General features: G+C 41.3%; 1 protein-coding gene across 4 annotated transcripts; it reads left to right on the top strand.

The window, feature by feature from the left end:
- Nucleotides 1-885: 885 nt before the first annotated feature.
- Nucleotides 886-5,361, top strand: C2CD4A (C2 calcium dependent domain containing 4A). 4 transcript variants are annotated; one of them, XM_057722670.1, is made up of 3 exons: nucleotides 886-1,060; nucleotides 1,916-4,046; nucleotides 4,122-5,361. In XM_057722670.1, exon 3 carries the CDS (start codon nucleotides 4,171-4,173, stop codon nucleotides 5,293-5,295), a length of 1,125 nt encoding a protein of 374 aa, XP_057578653.1. In that variant the 5' UTR covers nucleotides 886-1,060; nucleotides 1,916-4,046; nucleotides 4,122-4,170; the 3' UTR covers nucleotides 5,296-5,361. The 4 variants fall into 4 exon arrangements, with proteins under 4 accessions (XP_057578653.1, XP_057578654.1, XP_057578652.1 ...); XM_057722671.1 differs by having other exon boundaries at nucleotides 1,916-3,674; nucleotides 3,809-5,361; XM_057722669.1 differs by having other exon boundaries at nucleotides 1,864-5,361.
- The last annotated feature ends 15,012 nt before the right edge of the window (nucleotides 5,362-20,373 follow it).

Genomic DNA, 20,373 nt, shown 5'->3' on the forward strand with positions numbered 1-20,373 from the left:
CTTAGAGCTCATGCCCTGCAACAAGAGAAGCCACCGCAATGAGAAGCCCATGCACCGCAACAAAGAGTAGCTCCCACTCGCCACAACTACAGAAAGCCTGCACACAGCAATGAAGACCCAACGCAGCCAAAAAAAAAAAAGAACATTCTAGTAATTATGGCTCTTACATTATGGCTCTTACATTCATTCTGGCTTCAGAACAATGAGAAGGATAACAAAGGAAATTGCAAAGCTAAACTGCAAGGCGGGATTGAGCAAAACAAAACAGATGAGTGAAATGTTTAAAAAAAAAAAAAGTCAAAATTAGGGACACTTTTTAAAAATTAATGACTCTTGCTTAAAAATTGAAAAATAAGAAAATATAACATCACACTATTACCTCATACCCACACTCCATTTCTCAAGTTTGTTGAAAAAAGTGAAAGAGATTTGGGGGGAAAAGGCAATAGAGGAGAAAGCTAGAGAATAAGCGTGACACCATGGATTTTCAGAAAAATTAGGAAGTTTAACTGGAAGAAAGCACCTCACTGGACTGCAGAATGTCAGAGACAGAGATCAAACATCATCCGGTTAATCCAACCGCCTCCTTTGACAGATGGAGACACTGAGTGGGAGAGAGAATTAAGGGACTTGCCAAAGTCCCACAAGAAGTTAGTGACTATCAGAGTTAAACCCAAGTGTCCCAACTCCCCAGTCTATGTACTTTCCCTTACTCCACACTCTAGTTCTGTTGAATGAGATGGATGTCAGAACACCAGTATTTTATTTTGTTATAAACTCTCTTCTTGCTTTCCTTGACACCCAATCTCCTATATGTTATTTTTCAGGTCTGCTTTAAATGGTTCTGTCTCCTACTCCAAGAGCACCTCTGACCTCGATGGCGTGTGATCTATTTATGCTTACTTCGCAGAATTGTTTTCCAGCTTCACCACTGAATGTTCCCATAGCTGCAAGCTTGGAATGATGACAGTCTCCCTCCGAGTAGATTTGGGTGTTCCAGGCACAGGGCCTCATCCTGTTATACCATCCTCCCAAGTACTGCATGGCTTATGCTTCTGAGGTAAGTAAAACATAAGGCTTAATGTGGTCACAGGGGACCAGCCACATGAGGGCATGTCTCTGCTGTTTTCAAGAAATTTTATACAGGAAATGCTTCCGAAGTGTTATTGAAGAAGGTGAATTATTAATAAAAACAAAGTAAACCTACTTGGCTTGGCCAGAAAGAGAAATGTTTTTAATGGAATCCGTGTGTGAATCACCTAATCCCTAGCCAAGCAGTTCCGCATAATAATAACAGCTACGTGATAGCCAGCCAGCACTTATTGTGTGCCAGGCATTTCGAGCCAATTAACCCTCACAACAATCTTGTGTGGTAGGTATTATAGCCCCCATTATACAACTTCGGATCAAAGAAGTTAATTAATTTGCCCGCAGTTCCATAGTTAAAAAGTTGCATTACATTTGAACCTAGGATAGATCAACTCCAAAGTCTGTTTCTTTACCCCTACATCATCTCTCCCTTCACCACACAGCTTTGCTTGACAACTTCTCAAACAACTTCTCAGGTTGTGAGCCTCACCATTTTCATCCAGGGCTCTCTGGGCTCTCATTTGCAGAACTAACAGCATCTTGTCTCCAGAGAAAAGATGAGTCAAAACATTCACTTGACCCTCAAGTATATCACTTGGTAATCATTCTCCCATAGATTTAGCACTAGCCCAAGACTTTTGGCCAGGAGTAGAGCTCATATAAAGACAAAGAAGTGGCTAGTCAAGGGCATGGCAAACCCAGGGACTCACCAGCCCTGCTCCCAGACTAAATATATAAATAACGTGCAATGGTCTCTTCTCATTTATGCCTCAGCCAGATGGAGTTCAAATATGTCATCCTCATCATTCCATTCCTCTTCTGACAGGTGTACACAGCTGATATGATCTTGTACAGCCTGGGTCTTCCTGCCTTGCATAGTGGCTGCAACCCAGGAGGCATTCCGTAAATACTGCTTTGGATGAATAAATGGACTAATGAACATATGCTCTCTTCTGTAGTAACAATAAATACCTGACATTGTGTATAACAGGCTCTATGCTAAACTTTTCATCTGCATTATCTTATTTCATAGATATATAAAGAGATACTATTATTATCAGAAGGGACAAGGGAGCTAGCCTGGGTTTCTTTTATAAGGTCACTAATCCCATTACCTCCCAAAGACCCCCCACCTCCTAATTTTATATTTGATACCGTGGCTCGGAAAGGTTAAGTTCCTTGCTCAGGGTTGCATGTGGGTAGCCATTGTAGAGTCAAAACCACTGATTTCAGACCTAGTTTTCTTAACCACTACAGTCTTCTACCTCCTTTCTATTTTTATTAATGATAATAGTAACCACTGCTTCTGTGTATTTAGCGCTTACCATGTTCCAAGCACACCACTAAGTATTTTACCTTATTCGAGTTGTTTGATCCCCAAAACAACTCATTATGCCCCTCAGTATGTATTTTCCCCCCATTTCCAATCATTAAGTGAACTTGGATACCTTACTAGGAGTAATCATATTTTGCAGGGTTTATGTGACAATTCTAGAGACTGTGTGTAAACCATCATGTACAGTGGCTGTGTATGTATATATCCTGGAAACAAAATGCATATGCCCCATCCTGAAATCACCTTTGCATACATTATTTGGATAAACAATTAATTTGCAAGGCAGTATCTTAGAAATAGCATACCCAAACACTGAACAAAATGCCTCAGTCTCTTTCAACCTAAGCTAGCTGGAAGCAGATCTCTTACAAAGTGAACACAGGTCAGTTTTCAAAACGAAGGAAAAGGATCTCTCAGGTGGGCACAGCCTAGAAAAGGCCAGATGTGGTCAGGATGCCTCCAAAGGATGGTTCCAACAGCCCAATTGTATGCAGGAGTATATTTTCTCAATTGAAAAATCAGCACACCACGTTTAAGAAGTGGGTATTTTTTAAACTGAGATATGAGACAATCATATCTAATCTTAAATGTATGCTAGATAATTTTTTTACACATGGATACACCCCGGTAACCCCACCCCAGATCAAGATACAGAATATTTCCAGCAGCCCATAAGGTTCCCTGTATCCAGAGTGGTTTGTAATCAACAAAGAAACTGAAAATCAGAACAGAAAACCAGAAGGCAGGTAAGGAAATTCGAAAGCTGGGCAAACTAAAGGCTGGATTTGGGGGGGAGGATATTAGGTGAGAATAAGACAAACTCGACTTCTATCTCCTCTCCATGGTGGGTGTAGAGTACTTCTGTGATTCGCATTCCTTATGCCCATCGGTCCTCACAATGATGCTGCCATACAGTCAAGACTTAGCCCTTTTTTGCACGTGAGTAAACAGAAACATCCCCACCTGAAGCAGCAGACAAAAAGAACTGGATGTCTAGAATATGCGCTGCGGATCCAGCCACGTGGCAGCGGGAAAGTTGGAAGGCCTGGCGTCAGGTTACCTAGCAGTGCCAATCCAGCCCGCCCATTGGCGGGCGTCCCAGACCCCAGGTATAAAGGCTCAGGACGACTGCCTTTAAACCGTCCTGAACCCCTCTGCACGCGCTTTGGTCTTCCCGGAGGCTGTGCGCCTCTACAGGTTGGTGCCCCAGGCGGAACGGTGCGGAGACCTATATGACGCTGGACCCCAGGTACATTAGCAGAGACCCGTAGCCTTGCTGAACTCCCCCAGAGACTCGTTCGCGGCGCTTTGCGCTTAAACGGGGGGAGCAAGTCGAATATCTTGGAAAGCATGATAATTATTTTATTTCTCTCTGAGGATTAGAGTGCAATAATCCAAGGATTCAGGAAACTATTGCACAAGCACAGTGCCTCTTGGCACCGAGGACAGCGCATCTCCGCCTTTAGGCTAGCAAGGGCTGGTCTAGATTAAGGCAACAAACCCAAAGTGTACACTACTACGGAATAGAGAAGAACGGCTGTTTTACCGTACACTGAAACTTCTGCAATAGCAGCGTGAGGGGCAGTGTGCCTGGTTCCGGGGGAGGCAGGAGGAGCAGCCCGTAAGTAGAAGAGGCGGGAATTGCTGAGGCCTGCAGGGCTCATTCTGACGATCCGTGTGTGCTTGTGCTTTGCAGGCTGACCAGCTCCAGCAGAGCTTCCTCTGGAAACGGCGTCTGCTGCCTGATGTGGTGCCTGGAGCGGCTCCGTTTGGGACCAGGGCACCTCCTGCGGGGCAGAAACCGGCTCTTCCAGGATCGGGCCGGCAGCGCCACGGCCCTCACGCCGGCCGCAAACGTGCTCACCCCGGACCGCATCCCCGAGTTCTGCATCCCCCCGCGACTCGCGCCCTGCCGGACCCTGGCTGCAATCCGAGATTCCTGGGGCGAGCGAGCCGGGACAGACGAGGGCGCGGGGCGCACGGACTGGGACCCGCGCTCGCAGGCCGCGCTCTCGCTGCCGCACCTGCCCCGGGCGCGCACCGCCTACGGCTTCTGCGCGCTGCTCGAGAGCCCGCACACCCGCCGCAGGGAGTCGCTCTTCCTCGGGGGCCGCGGAGCCGCCGCGCTCCTGCCCGCGCCCCGCCCCCGGGCCCGCACCTACGGCGGCGGCGGCGGAGACGCGCCCCTCGCGCTCCCGGGAAGAGGCCCCGCGTCGCCCGCCGCGGCCCCCGGCGGCCCCCGCCCGCCCCCGGACGCGCTCGCCCCGCGGCCGCGCGGCCGCCGCCTCCTGCGCGCCCCCGAGGGGCTGCTGCGCCGCGCGCTGCGCGCCGGGAGGAGCCGAGGCCTGGCCCGCGCGCGCTCCGTCTCCAGCGGGGACGGGGATGACGATGAGGACGACGAGCGCCGCGCCGGCTCTCGGTTCCCGGCCGGGGCTCCCGCCGCGTCGCCGTCGCCGCCCCCCGACCCGCGGCCCGAGCGCCTGGAGGCCGAGGGCACCGTGACTCTGGGCCGCGCGGGCGGCGCCCTGCGCCTGGCCGCCGAGTACAGTCGGGCCAGCGGGCGCCTCCGCGTCCGGCTGCTCCGCGCCGAAGGCCCGGCCGGAGGGGCCGCCGAGCCCCGCGCCCCCGTCGGGTGCCGCGTCAGCTTCGTCCTGCAGCCGCCGGGCCAGACGCGCCGGCCGCGGGGCGCCGTGGTCCGGCGGAGCCGCCGGGCCGTGTTGGAGCAGGACCTGTGCTTGGACGGGCTGTCGGAGGACGAGGTGCGCCGCCTGGCCGTGCGCGTCAAGGCCGAGGACCGCGGCCGCGGGCCGGAGCGGGGCCGCCTGCGGGGCCAGGGCGAGCTGCTGCTGGGCCCCCTCCTGCTGCTCTGAGGGCGCGCTCTGCCCCTCGGGCCTCTCGGACGCTAAGAGAAGCTTTGTACAAAATAAACGTGTTTTTATTCTTCTACTGAGAACCTTTGTTTCATTCCAGTGTTGGCGGAGATGATACTGGATTAATTACTACGGTAAAGGATGTTATATTTTGTGTTTTCAGTACACGGTTTGGTGTTTTGCAGTGGTGTTTCCCAGTGAAGTAGCCAGTGGCATTTCATGCCCTTTGAGTGATAATGAATCACATGAAGTATTAAAATTAGAGGGTTTCTTGGCGATCTGTTTGCCCCAGTATCCTCATTTTGAAGTTTGTTCATTCCACAACATCCATTGAGCCCATCTTAGAACATGTATTACTTTTGAAGCATTGTTTTAGACCCTGGGCAAGAAAATGAGACACAGAGAGGAAGTGACTTGTTCAAGGTCATCAGTGAATTATCAGTAGGAGCTCCAATCTGATACTTCTGGCTACATCTTGTTGGAAAGGCATAGGAAGAAGTGAAAACATCTTAATATTCTAAGTTTAAATAAGAATTATAATAGTTTTACAAATTTCAACTTAATTCTTAAAACAACCCTAAAAATTGGTACGGTTATCCCCATTTTACAGATGAGGATATGGAGGCACAGAATAAAAACAGAAGTGGGATTTGCACCTAGGTAATCAGTAATTTACTCATTACTCTGAGTAATACTACAATGTCTGAAAGGCTCATCTTACTAGTGTTGTGGAACTTCATCTTATATCTGAAATCGTTGACTCTCAGGTTGAGGTCTCCTCACATTTCTCACCCTCTAGTAGAAAAGCAAATGGATTAAAATGAGTGATTTATCATCTCAAGCTATTGACTTCAGGCATTGAGATGAGCTGGGTCTACAACTGACTGAGGTGGGAGCTAAAGACCTTGGAGCCATAGGAAAAGAAGCACCAGCCTTATTGGCACTAGGTGAGCTAATGTGCCAGGGCAGAGTCAAGAGTACTTGTAACATTCTTCTACCTCCTCTGGCTTCTGATAGTAATAATAAGTTTACTATGTTTTAAAGGCTGATTTTCCTTCATCCCTCAAATTTATTGCCTGCCAGGCATATTTATTCCTGGAGCAAATAGGAGGAAAATGTGTCCTAAATGAGGGTTGAAAGTATTTAAATATGTGGTGCACTGTTAAATATGACATTTTTCAGTCTGGCTTCAGAAATAGTTTCTGCTTTCGCTAAACTGCTGACAATTTTATCCATTGGTGCTCATGAAAAATGTCACTTGGAAAAGAGTTTCAGTTTTAATAACAGCTCAAGCATAAACTGAAAATGGGTTATTGTAGTAGATATTTATAATGACATTCATTGAACAAATGTGAAGACTAACTGAATTAATTAACTGTCAAAATCAGTCACATCCAGAAGCTCAGAATGGTTGACCAAATGAGTGATGACATCACAGTAGTTCAGATCTCTAACATGCTCCTTTATCTACTGTAAGCCACCATTTCCTTGGTCTTCAAGCCAATAATTAACAAAAAAATATATGTATAAAATATTGGGTCACATATGTAGTATCTTAAAACAAAAATAAATGGAGAGTGAGAACAACCTGGGTATTTACAAGATCATTGTGGGGTTTTATTTTTTTGTTGTGCTTTTTTTAAAATAAAAACAGATTGCATTGATGGCTTAAATCATAAAATATATTCCAGAAAACATTGCAACCACTATTGTCACTGGATTATATACAAGTAACAGTTTGGGGGAAGAAGTGTCATTTTATTAAGAAGGAAAATCAATGCATATCAGGGACCTAAGTTTTCCACAAAATACCAGTGGGTATTTCCAAGCAGAATCTCCATTAATGTCAAGTTATGGTTGATTGAATAATGTAATAGCCTAATCAACAAGATTTTACATGACTTAAATGGAATCATTAATCATAAAACCATGAAATTTTAGAGTTGTAAAGAATGCTGAGAATCATTTTGTGCAAATCTGCATATCGTAGAAGGGGGTCAGAGAGGCAAATTGTAGATTGCCCAGTATCACACAATTAGTGAAAGGACTAAAACCAATTCTATTTTTATTTTGCTCTTGGACCACTACTTCCAAGAAAGGAGAAATACTTGTGCATAAATTGTTTTAGATCACTGAGCTGATTGGAATTTTTTGCATTTAAGAAATCTTACTTTCTCTCTCTCTCTCTCTTACATTACAAATTTTTGTGATAATACAATAACGAGCCTTTCTGGGGGCAAATTTAAATTTAGTTTGCATTTTGCTGCCCTCTAGTGGATCCCTCTTGTGTTTTGTCAGTGAGTCTACTTCCTATTAGACCATCTCAACTAATCTAATGCCAGAACCCAATGATTTTGAAGATGTGTGCTAATATCAGATTACAGGAAGAGTCACATCACAAAATAATTAAATATAGCTATCTGGGCATAGAAGGTGCCAAAATATTTTAGATTAAAAAGAAAAAAACACTTTCCCCAGTAATAATGAAGCTGGGCATGTATGGCAAATATGTTGGTTGCAGAAAACTGCTTTAAGAGTTTTCATGTTTACCATTGTGCTTTAGGTACCCATATCTTTTATTTAAAAAGTATTTATTTATTTGGCTGTGCTGGGTTTTAGTTGCAGCATGTGGGCTCTTCGTTGCAGCATGCATATGGGATCTAGTTCTCTGACCAGGGGTCAAACCCAGGTCCCCTGCATTAGGAGGGCAAACAGCCACTGGACCACCAGAGAAGTCCGTGGTACCCATATCTTTTCCACAAATGACACAGCGTAATCTTGTCTCCTTGTGGTTTAAATATCTGTACATATTCAAAGAAAACCCCTATACAACAATGGGGAATATGTCAGTTTAACTGCATATTTAAAATCAAATTGTTTTTGTCACTTAGTCTTAGAAAGATAATGCATTCTACACCTAAAATACTAGCTTTAATATGACTAAAACGTGCCTAGAAGTTTGTTTCTTTAGAATCTAATTTTCTTTTATCCACACTTCAATGATTTGCAAACATTTTCCCCATATCCATCCCCAGGACCTAGGTAAAAATACTCTTTTGGTCAATATGTGAAAGAGCAAAAAGTGGGTACTATGTGATCTCTATGACATTAAAGCAATAAAAATATATAAGTGGATAAAAAGGTATCCAAAAGTTTCATTTAGAACACCTATCATAGTCAAGATTCTATGTTTATAGCTGTAAATAAGATACAAAATGTCCTTGCTCATATGGAATTAAGTTTTCAAAGGCAAGGGAGGAGATAGACAGTAAACAAATAATTTCAGTAGTGTTTCAGAAAATAAAATGTGGTAATGGGAAAGAGTGGACTAGGGTGAAGGTTACCTTAGATTGGATGGTTAAGAAAAGCCTGTATGAGGACCCAGCACTGAGCCACTTTTCTATGGTCACGTACATATTGCTATCATATTTTAATCCGGTGTGCCGATCAGGGGACTTCTGAGCCCCCAGGGGAACATGACAAGTGTTTTCCTAGGAATTGTGCTAGGAATTGTGTATCACTAGTGAGAAATACTTCCTGTGGGGTTCAGCCCTGCTAAGTAGAAGATCTGCCTCCAAGCTTACTAGTTCAACAGATGGAATTGACCTGAAGCAGCCCACGGGGTTTACGTCACAGTTTTATCACTACCGGGCATAATTAACATTGCAAAATCCCAGAGCTAAGAATTTTATTATGATGCCATGATGGTTCTGGCATTAATTCGAGAGGATTACAAACTCTGGTCAGATTAGGCCTCCAAGACATTAGGAAGCAAATAGCAACATTTTTTTTTTTTTTTGCACTGTTATAGTTTTCAAGCAAATTTTTATCCTATATATGTTTAAATCTTCTCAAAGACAGTTTGGACTAGTTACTCTTATTGTACCTGGAGTAGATGCTGTAGGTTGGCTCCTTCAACACACGGTCCAACCCCTCGTTGCTTTCTTTTCTGTGCTATAGAGGCTAGAGAACAAAAACTTGCATTCCCAGGCCCCACTGCAGCTAAGGATAGCCATGTGACTCATCTATGGCCAATGAAAGATGGGAAGAAGTCAGCTGATGGTGCCTCTTCCTCTTCCTCCCTCTCCCTGCTGGATACACAAGTTGCCTGAGGAATGGTAGCCATCACTAAGGACAGTAAAATGATCTTGGTTTCCCAATAACGTCACTGATCCTCCATGCCAGTGCTGGACAGCCTACACCCAAAGTTTGTGTCCGTGAGACAAATACATCCTTTACTTGTTTCAGCCATTGTTAAGTTCTCAGATATATATGAACACAATGCTGATAGAGACAATACCGTTTTACAGAGAAGGACGCATCTATTCAGAAGAATTAAATAAGTTGCCTGAGATCATGTAGCAAGTAAATCATGAATTTATTACAGACCTCTCAGATCTCTGGGCTCACTGCTTTTTTCACATCTCACGTTCTTTCCTCATATAACCTATTTTTTAAAAAAACTTTTTTGAAGTACAATTGACATACAGTAAATTGCACTTATTTCAAGTATACAATTGCATGAGTTTCGACATACACATACACCCATGAAACCAATACCTCTGTCAAGGTAACGAACACATTCATGACTCCCAATAGTTTCTTCATGCTCCTTTGTAATCCCTCTCTCCTGCCCCCTTCACCTCCCCTCTCTGGTCCCCAGGGAACCATCTGCTTTCTTCACTACAGATTAGTTTGCAGTTTACAAAATTTTATGTAAGTGGAAAATGTATATATTGGGGGGGGGTGGCTTCTTTCACTTAGCATTAGTATTCTGAGGTGTATTCATATTTTTCCCATATCAATAGAGCATCCCTTTGTCTTGCTGAATGAAGGGCTTTTGAAGGGATAAACCACTATGCTTTTATTCATTCACCTGTTTGTAACTATATTCTATTCCTTGTATTTGTTATTTGTTACTTGTTTGCCCTTTCCCTTCTCTTTCCCCGTTGTCTGGTTTTAACTGAGCATTTTATAGGATTTCATTTTCTCTTGTCTCTCAGCATATCAATTATATTTCTTTAAAAAAATTTCTCTAGTAATTGCCCTGTTGTTTGCAGTTTACATTTACAACTCTACATCCTCTAAATCCACTTTCAGATAACACTCTACTGTTTCGTGGGTAGTAAAGGTCTGTTATAAAACAGCATTCCCAGTACCACTCTCCCATTTCTGATAACGCTGTTGTCATTCATTTCACGCATCCACGTACTGTAATCATCCAAAATATCCGTACTATTGCTACTTGGAACAACGTTATCTGTTAAATCAGTTAAGAAAGAGTAAAATATTTCACTTTGTCATCACCTATTTCTTCTCTGACACACTCCCTTTCTTTATGTTAATCTGAGTTTCTGATGTATTTAATTTTTCTTCTTGAAGAACTTCTTACAACATTTTTTTGCAGGGCAGATTTGTTAGCAATGAATTCTTTTAATTTTTGTTTATTTTTATTTCTTCTTCCCTTTTTTTTTTCTTCTTCACTTTTGAAGGATAATTTCACTGGATATTGAACTCTTTTTTTTTCTTTCATTACTTTAAATATTTCATTTCACTCTCTTCCTGCTTGCATGATTCCTGACAAGAAGTCTAATATAATTCTTATCCTTTTTCCTCTATAGGTAAGGTATTTCCCCCTCTTTGGCTTCTTTCAAGATTTTCTCTTTGTTTTTGGTTTTCTGCAGTTTGAATGTGATATTCCTAGATATAGATTTTTTTCTAGTATTTATCCTGCTTGGCGTTCTTTGAGTTTCTTAGATCTGTTCTTTGGTATCTGACATTCATTTTGTAAAATTCTCATCTATTTTTACTTCAGATACTTCGTTAGCTCTGTTCTCTCTTCTCTTCCTGGTATTCCAATTGCTCATGCGTTATAGCTTTTGAAATTATCTCACAGTTCTTGGGTATTATGCTCTGGATTTTTTCCCTTCATTATTTGTTCTCCTTGTTTTTCAATTTGGGAAGATTCTATGGACATATCATATAGCTAACTGATTTTTTCTTGGCTGTACTCATCCTAGAGTTGAACCCATGAAAGGCTTCCTTCATTTCTGTTACAAGGTTTCATTTCTAGGATTTCCTTTTGATTTTTTTCTATCTCTTTGCTTGCATTACACATCTGTTCTTGCATGTTATCTACTTTTTCTATTAGAGCCCTTAACATATTAACCACAGTTATTTTAAATTCTCTGATCATTCCAAAATCTGTGTGATATCTGAGTCTGGTTCTGAAAGTTTTGCTTCTTCAGACTGTTTTTCTCATCTTTTAGCCTGCCTTGTAAATTTTCAATTAAAAGCTACCTATGATGTATCAGATAGTAGGAACCGAGGTAAAGAGGCCTTTAGTGTGAGGGTTAAGTTTACCTGGTGGAGTCATGCTGTGTTTATTTAGGTTTGCTGTAGCTGCAGGTGTCTAAGGCTTCCGTTTCCTTTAATATTCTTACTTTTGTCTTATCTGTAGTCTTTGGGTTTCTCTAAGATCACTTCTTAAATAGAGTATCTGCCTTGCAGCTCTTTCAGCTGTTATACACTATTATTACATTGGGGCCCTAAACTGATGTGGTGGTAAGTATTGGGAAGGGGAAGCAGTCTATAATCCCATGATTACATTTCGGTCCTTTTGTAGGCCTTTGTACCTAAGCTGAGAACTTCACAAATGTTCTGCTGTTGCTGTGTTGTTTTGTTTGTTTGTTTACTTTTTCCCCCTAAGTGAGGTGGGAAGGATGGAAGGAATGGAGTTGGGTAACTGCCCTTTCCCCCAAGTCAATAGGCTCTGGTCAAGTCTTTTTCCCTATAGCGTAGGCTTTTGTTATGGAGAATGTACTGGGAGTATTTCAAAAGGGTTACTACTATGGATTTTGCTTAGCTCTTCACCAGTGCAACCTGGTGGGGTTCTTGGACATGAAAGTATATCCGCCACAAGCCCCCCTCCTCCAAGACTATGTATCCCAGGAGTATCTCACTCCCACATTAGTTCACACTTAGCTCCAGCAATCTGTCAAAACTACCACTTAAGTATTCCTGCCAGTTTATGGCTCCAGCAGCTTCTGTTCCACTCGTCTGATCTTGGCCGTGATTCTCCACACTCTCCTGTCTCTCCAGATTTCAGAGTGATGGTTTGTTTGGCTACCTCAAATCTCTGATTATAAAAAAAAAAAAAAAAATGTCATTAAGCCATGAATTTTTCAGTATGGCTTCTTTTCTCATGAGAATGGAATGACAACTTACATGCTCTTTACATACTGGAGCTCATTCCAAGCTAAAGAAAAGCTGACCCCAAATGGATAAGCAGCAAGGCCCTACTGTATAGCATCCTGTGAAAAACCTTAATGGAAAAGAATATAAAAAAGAATGTAGATATATGTATAACAGAATCATTTTGCTGCACAGCAGAAATTAACACAACATTGTAAGCCAACTATACTTCAATAAAATTAATTTAAAGAGAAAAAAGAGAAAAGCTGACCCCATTTAGGAAGCTGGACTTCCAGAATCAGCATCCATTCACCTATTGATGAAGATTTAGATTTTTTCCAGTTTTTTTTTTTACTATTCTGAATGAAGCTGCTGTGACTATTCGTGTACAAGATTTTGTGTGAGCGTATGGTTTCATGTCTCTTGGGTAAATACTTAGAGTAGATGGATGAATCATGTGATAACTTTTTAAGAAACTGACAAAATGGTTATATCATTTAACTTTCCCACCAGTAACACAGTGAGAGTTCTGTTTGCCCTATATCCTTGCCAAAACTTGCACATATAAGGACCTTTTGAAGAAAACATATACTCAAAGTTTCTATTTTTTTTTTTACCTTTTACAAAGTTTCTATTCTGTTACCTATGTGTTGTTACAACCATGAACCTCAGTGCCCTCAAGAATATTGATGACAATTTTACTTTAATAATTAAAAAGTAGCAATAACAATTAGGCAAAGGCCCTATTTAGGGCAGAATTTCAAAGTCACATAACCATTATTATCTTGGTATAAGATATCTATAAAATATCTGGATTCATTAAAAAATCCTAGAACATCAGAATTTTAAAAATATTCAGTGCCGATTCAATAGCTTTCAAGTTTCGTAAGAGTCATTGAGTTTCCTGCCCAAAGCAATTTAGTCATTTAAAATCAATTCAGATAAAAGAGATCTATCATAGATCAGGATCAAATTTTGTGAGAGTCAGCTAAAGGAAATAACAATTATACCACTACAGAAAAGTGTGACTAGAGATGAGGCTTAGAGACACTCTTGCTTTTCTTCTAGGTAGGTTAATAGAAATTACCTTAGTCGAGAAACCAACAATCTCTCCTTTCCTTTCTGTATCACCCTGAAGCTGGGGGAGCGGAAATATGAACTATCTGGTGCCCTCAAAGCTAGAACACTGCTGCAGAGCCAGTTTCTGACAGTCATTATTCCAAGATGCCACTCCACATACAAATCTGAGCCTGAGTACTCTGCAGCAGCTCTCCAAGTGTCAGTTGCTGATAGTAAATTCATTTTTTAAAAGGGGTGTTTGTATTCAAAATCAGAGGGATGTGAGTTCCAGATCTCAGCTGCTGTTTATTATCCATGTCTCTTGGTCACATCAATTAGCTTTTCTAAATGTCATTTCTTTGTTAGTGGAGATGCAGTAATATTAGCTACCACATGGGATTTGTGTAAGGATTAAAGGAGATAATGAAGTCAATGTCCTCCACACAATGTCCACCTGGTAGGTAGAACCACTCAATAAATACTAGTTCTATTTTTGGCTTCTTCATAATGGATGATGTTTCTGGACTTTCCCCCAAGCTTCTAGCATGTTCAATAGGTACTAATCCTGTAGCTGGGACCCTACATGTAAGGGATGTAGTAGGTAAATTATACACGTATGAGTCATTTGAAGAACAAAGTGCCAAAGCAAGCAGACAAGGGTTCTTTAAAAAGCATATTGAAATGAGAAATGAGAAAGGCTCTGACATCTATTTAATACTGATGTTCCAGACATTATACCAGAGACACATTCAGTATTAGACATCTTTGTGTCACTACCATGTGAGGAAAGACTTTAAAAGTAGATTCTGATGCTCAGAGAAAACGTATGGTCATATGGCTGGTAAAGGGGAAGACTTTGATTTGGAATCTCGTACATGTGACCACACAGCTTCTGCTAGGCTTCGGGTACCCAAGAGGTGGGCTGGATTTGGCTTTAAAGAGAAAAAGGAGAAAGGCAGCCTTAGAAAAGGAACTAAGTTTTGGATCCAAGATAAGTAAACTATGTTCTGGAAACACTGCTTCTTGGATCCCCAACAGCCCCTGGAAGCATCTTTGGTGATCACGTCCCACCTGTGGAGAACTCTGACTTGCTGACTTCCTGGCACATAAAACTAAAATATAGATATCAGTCTGCCTTGCAACAATTAGAAGAGAGCGTAGGATGAGAGAAGCTCATCCTATGTCAGCAGTCATGATTTATTCACTTATCACATCGCCCTTGGACAAGACTATTTCTCCATCTTTTAAAGATATTTTACTGTGTGATTAATTATGTATTCATCAGTAGGTTCTAAGTATGAGCTTTTCTGAAAAATGGATAAATCAAAGCTTTCTGCTTAAGAAAAAATGACTGGTTTTGAGCCAAGACAAATATATTACTTTTTATTTTCTATAACCCATTTCTCTAAGCTTGAGATTGAGGCTTGAGAGTTTCTTTTTTTGGTCCAAGGTCCTGAAATTTGACAAGTATTTACCATCCTTAAACATTTTTAAACACTTTATTTTTTTATTTTTTATTTTTTAAATTTTTATTGGAGTATAGTTGATTTACAATGTTGTGTTACTTTCCGCTCTACAGCAAAGTGAACCGGTTATACATATATGCGTCTACTGTTTTTTTAGATTCTTTCCCCATATAGGTCATTATAGAGTATGAGTAGAGTTCCCTGTGCTATGCAGCAGGTCCTTATTAGTTATCTATTTTATACATAGTAGTAAAACACTTTCAAATGTCAATTTAAATAAAGAAGGTAAATCCATGAAGATAATAGAATTTAGATCAACTTAGAAAAAAGTTGCTCAGTGTCTTCATTTTATAGATGAAAAAAGTGAGATAAGTGAAAGGATTTTGCAGGGTCATATTGCCAGTTAGTGACATATCCTGACTCCCAAATTAGAGCCCCTTCTGCCTTCATCTGCCATAATACTAACTACCCTGGTAAACTCTTAATTTTTTGTATTATTAAAGAACATTTTGAAAAATGATGACCATCAAAACACAACCATTCTCCTGCCACCCTGATCTAAATTATTCTTGTCTTTATTCACTACTTTCCAGTTTTTGTTCATAATAATACCAGAACTTACGTACGTGGGTGAGTCAAAAATTATCTGCACTCCAATTATATTAAAACTTGTGTTGGTTGCACTGTCTTATCAGCATTTTCCTTCAAGTCTACTGTCTCCCCAGTCACTGCTGTGCAGGTGTGAACATGTTATATCAGTTCATTTGTAACGGCAGTGTGAGCAAAAATGGATGCCCCACTTGATTTGTGTGAAAGAAGAGCAGCGTGCCGTGATTTGTTTTTTGTGGTCTGAGGGTGCACCTGGTGTCATTATTTATCAAAGACTTTGTGCGCAGTATGGAGAATGTTTTGTCATGGAGAAGTGTGTATGAACAGATAGAGATGCTTATTGAAGAGGTGAAGCCTAAACTTTGGATTAAACGCAGAGGACTGCCATCTGAATGTGTTGTGATCTTGCATGACGATGCACGTCCGCCCACTTCTACCCACACTGTGGACACTCTGCAAAAACTTGTTTTGAGGTGTTAAAGCATCCTCCCTATAGTCCCGATCTTGATCCATTGGACTTTCACCTGTTTGGTCCCCTGAAAGCAGCCCCATGAGGATGAAGATTCACTTCTGATGAAGAAGTGTAGCTCGCAGCTCAGCCTAAAACATTTTTTAATGAGGGAATATGAAAGCTTGTTGATAGATGGACAAAGTGTACCAAAAAGCAAGGAGATTATGTCAAAAAATGATGTATTTGTCTTTTCTAAAAGTGAATTAAAATAAATTCTACAGCCAGAGTGCAGATAATTTTTGACACCCTCTTAGTGAAGAGGAAAATTAGAAACTTGCACTCAGCTACAAATAACTCCATGATCATTCTGCTTTTGTAAAATACTCTTGCTGTGCCGAAAAACAAAAACAGGATGACCTGGCAATCAAATGTAACCATAAGATGTTTTGCTAAATATGGAATGTTCTGCACCTGCTCTTGTAAGTTTCTGTTTGGAAACTTCTGTGCTCTGTAAACCAAGTAACAAATCTACCAATGCTAACTGTAACCATGTGCACTGACCCCTATAAAAGTAAAGCTCACCCTGAGCTCGGGGCCCAGAACTTTAGAGCCTTAGCTCGTCTGGGACTGTTGGCTTAATAAACCTGAGTTCTCCCACCCTGCGAGTGTGGTGCTTGGTTTCTTGACAGACTGATTTCTGCAACATTAGTTTCAAGAATAGTGTATAGGGCTTCCTATGTGGCACAGTGGTTAAGAATCCGCCTGTCAATGCAGGGGAAACAGGTTCGATCCCTGCTCCAGGAAGATCCCACGTACCATGGAGCAACTAAGCCCATGAGCCACAACTATTGAGCCCATGTGCTGCAACTACTGAAGCCCATGTGCCTAGAGCCCATGCTCCGCAACAAGAGAAGCCACGGCAACAAAGAGCCTGCACACCACAACGAAGAGTAGCCCCCACTCACTGCAACTAAAGAAAGCCCACACACAGCAAAAAAAAAAAAAAAAAGACCCAACACAGCCAATAAAATAAATAAAAATAAATTTTAAAAAAAGAATATTGTATATACACATAGCATTTTAAAAATATTTTTATTTATGATTATGATTTGAGTTGTTCATGTTGCCATTGGCCTTTGGTATCATAGTCCTTGAAGTAGATATATAATAATTAATATCACTATGCCCCTATTGTTGAACATTTTTCACTCTTCCCAATTTTTTTTCTTCTCGTGATTCTTTTCTTGAATAAATTCTAAGTGATGTGATTTCAGGAACAAAGACTATGAACAAGGTTATGTCCCCTAATACACCTTAATAAACTGCCTTTTGTTATATTTTATATAATAAATTGCAGTTTTATATTTTCTTTCACAAAGTGAAATGGGGAAGAGAAGTACTGTGAAGGGAGGGAGAGAAAAACCCTACATTTAACAGGTTTGTAACTAAAGAACTGAACATGCTTGTAGAAGGCACTGTGTTTCCAGAGATAATACACAGCAAGTGAAAAGGAATGAGTATGTCTTGGTTGCTATGGTAAGTAAAACTATTGTTACATATTAATGGATATTAAGGATGCTTTCTCAAAAAGTCTGGCCAGGGCTGCTTCTGAGCAAGGGTTCCCTTCCTCTCCAATCTCCTTTTTCCTATGTCAGGGTCTAGTTTACAACAAGAGCCTCCAAAGACCAAAGTGCTATTTCTGTTGGGATTTTAAAAACCTTACTGTCTTTAATTACTATTTTATTAAGTACCCTTTTAAGTGCCTGGAGAAAGAACCAGGAGGAAAAATTTGCTCAGATGCCTCAAATTCAGTCTTAAATAATTTGGAGGAGAGTAAACTAATTTCAGGCAAATATGTTTTAAGATTGATGCTTTTTAAATCTAATTTTCATTATGAATGTGATTGATGCATTTTTTCATATTTAACCTACCATATTTAACCAGGAAGCTTTTGTACAACTACAGACTCTTTCCATTTGTATGGCTGATATAGATTATGACAAGTGGTGAGGGGGGTATGTTTTTTAATAGGTTTGGGATATCCTTTGTGGACCTCATTATAGAAGGAAAAGAGTTTGAAAGCTACAAATTTGAATTGAACTGTCAGATAATTCACAACCGTGAATTAAGCTGTCACCCTGCACAGACCCAACAATATTAAATTACAATACCAATACTATTGTGAAATACTCTGCTTTCCAAATACCTGAGTAAACACAGCTCTAAGAAAAATCGTCATAAGTGTTTGTTGAGCACCCAGTATGAATTCAGCAACTGTGTCAGGCACCCTTGGGGATATTAACAACACAGCATATTTAGTGATACTGAAGAGAGAAGATGACAAGAAACAGGAGACACCAATTCCAGTTCTGGCTCTGCACTCCATGAGTAAGTCACTCCCTCTTTGGGCCCTAATTTCCTCATTTGGAAAAAGAGAGGCTTGGAGTAGATCCAGGATAACAAGTGGGTTTTATCTCAGGTGTAAGCTCCACTGAACCTACAGCGGTGGCCTGGAGTGCTATGGTGAAAAGAATGCTAAGACAACATGTGGGCTCAGAGGGACAGAGCTCTGTGATTGATTAGCTATGTCTGTATAGGTTCACACTGAACTATGGATACATGGTTACGACTTATTGACCCTGGGCTCATAAGCTCTCCAACTCTGATATTCTTTGATTTAATGAAGATAATATTCTTGCCCTAAGTAACTTAAAATCTGTATGAAGAAATAAGACCAACAACCAGAAATTAAGTAACTTGAATAAATGGAGGTGGATAATTATAAGGGCTAATTTGTGTGGTATGGATGATAAATGTCAAAATTCAGAGAGAACAAAGATGAATCTGTCAATTCAGACTTGGGTAGTCAGGGATATTTTCTTGGAGGAAAGAACACTTGAATTGGGTCTTGAACAGGGCAAGATAATAATATTAATACTAAAAAAGATCATATATTTATGATTATAGCATTTTAGAATTTATACATCATCTTGGCACACACATTTTGAGAAGATTCCAAGTGTGTTTCATATTTTCAGGATGTTTTATAACTTACAGAGTTTTCACAACCATTCTAACATTTAATCTTCACAATAATCCTAGAACTAGGTGTCATTAACCATATCTTACAAATGAGGAGCCTGACATTTAGTAAAGTTAAGTGACTTTTTCAAGAAATGTCCCAAAGTTAACACGGGACATAGTGGGAAACAGACCTACAGTTCAGAACTAGACTAAGGCAGGTGTATTGACTAGGTTTGAGCGTTAAAAAAAAAAAAAAAAAAAAAGTCCCCTGTAACTTAGGAAAAGATTGGTATGTAACTACGGTAATGAGAATTCGCAAAAACTGGTTTTAAACCTGTTTAATTGATCTGCAACTTGCCTCACGGAACATGCTTCTGCAAGCCAACCAACCAATCAGTATCAACTCTCACTTCTGGAAGCCAGCCAATCAGAGATGGACTCACTTCGGTAAGCCGGCCTGAGTGACAGCCAATCAACAGCAGTCTCAGCTGAGTGAGCAAGCGGCTGCAGTGTTGCCTCTAAAATTCCTCAAATTCCTCCTCTCCATGGTTCCCCAAACCCCTAAAAGATATCAGTAGCCTTCTCTGCTCAGAATGAATGTGCCTGACCAACGTGGCCCTCCCTTACTGTAGTAACCAATAATCTCAGCTTTGTTTTGTTTTGTTTCAGATATTCAGTGGTGGTCTCATCACTTGTTGACGAGGTCCAGTCAAAACGAAACCGCATTGGGTATTTCAAACAAAGATAAGAAAATACAGCGATTTGCTTCCACAGGGTGGGAAGGATTGTGTCTGCAAAAAAAAAAAAAGGATGTTGAGGTGACCCAGAGATGAATAATTCTAGATGAGGTGCAAGCTTCTAGAAGATTGTTTGCATGAACGTATGTAACTCATGCCAAGCCTTCTTCCAGGCACTGGAATACAGAAGTGGGCCAGGAAGAGAGGTCCCGGCTCCCATGGGATTGGAGACAGACAGTAAGTGAGTTTTTTTTTTAAACAGCTAAACAAGGTACGGGAAGTAACAGGAAATGACGCAACGGAGTGATATCGATAGATTGGGGCCAGGGAAGCCCTGTCTTAGGTGAAGGTGATGATACGGAGGCTGACGCAGCTCTGGCCGGCCCCCGCAGCTAGGCCGGGGGGCAGGGCGTGCCAGGCCGAGGGCACAGCCACCGCAGCCCTGACCACTCATCCTAGAAGGAGGGGCACCATTGTAGGGCTGTGCCCCCAGCAGCCTAATGTTGTCCCTGTGGGGCAAATTGTTCACTTCGAAACA

Source organism: Hippopotamus amphibius, chromosome 2 (assembly GCF_030028045.1).
Source record: "Hippopotamus amphibius kiboko isolate mHipAmp2 chromosome 2, mHipAmp2.hap2, whole genome shotgun sequence".
Taxonomy (NCBI): Eukaryota; Metazoa; Chordata; class Mammalia; order Artiodactyla; family Hippopotamidae; genus Hippopotamus; species Hippopotamus amphibius.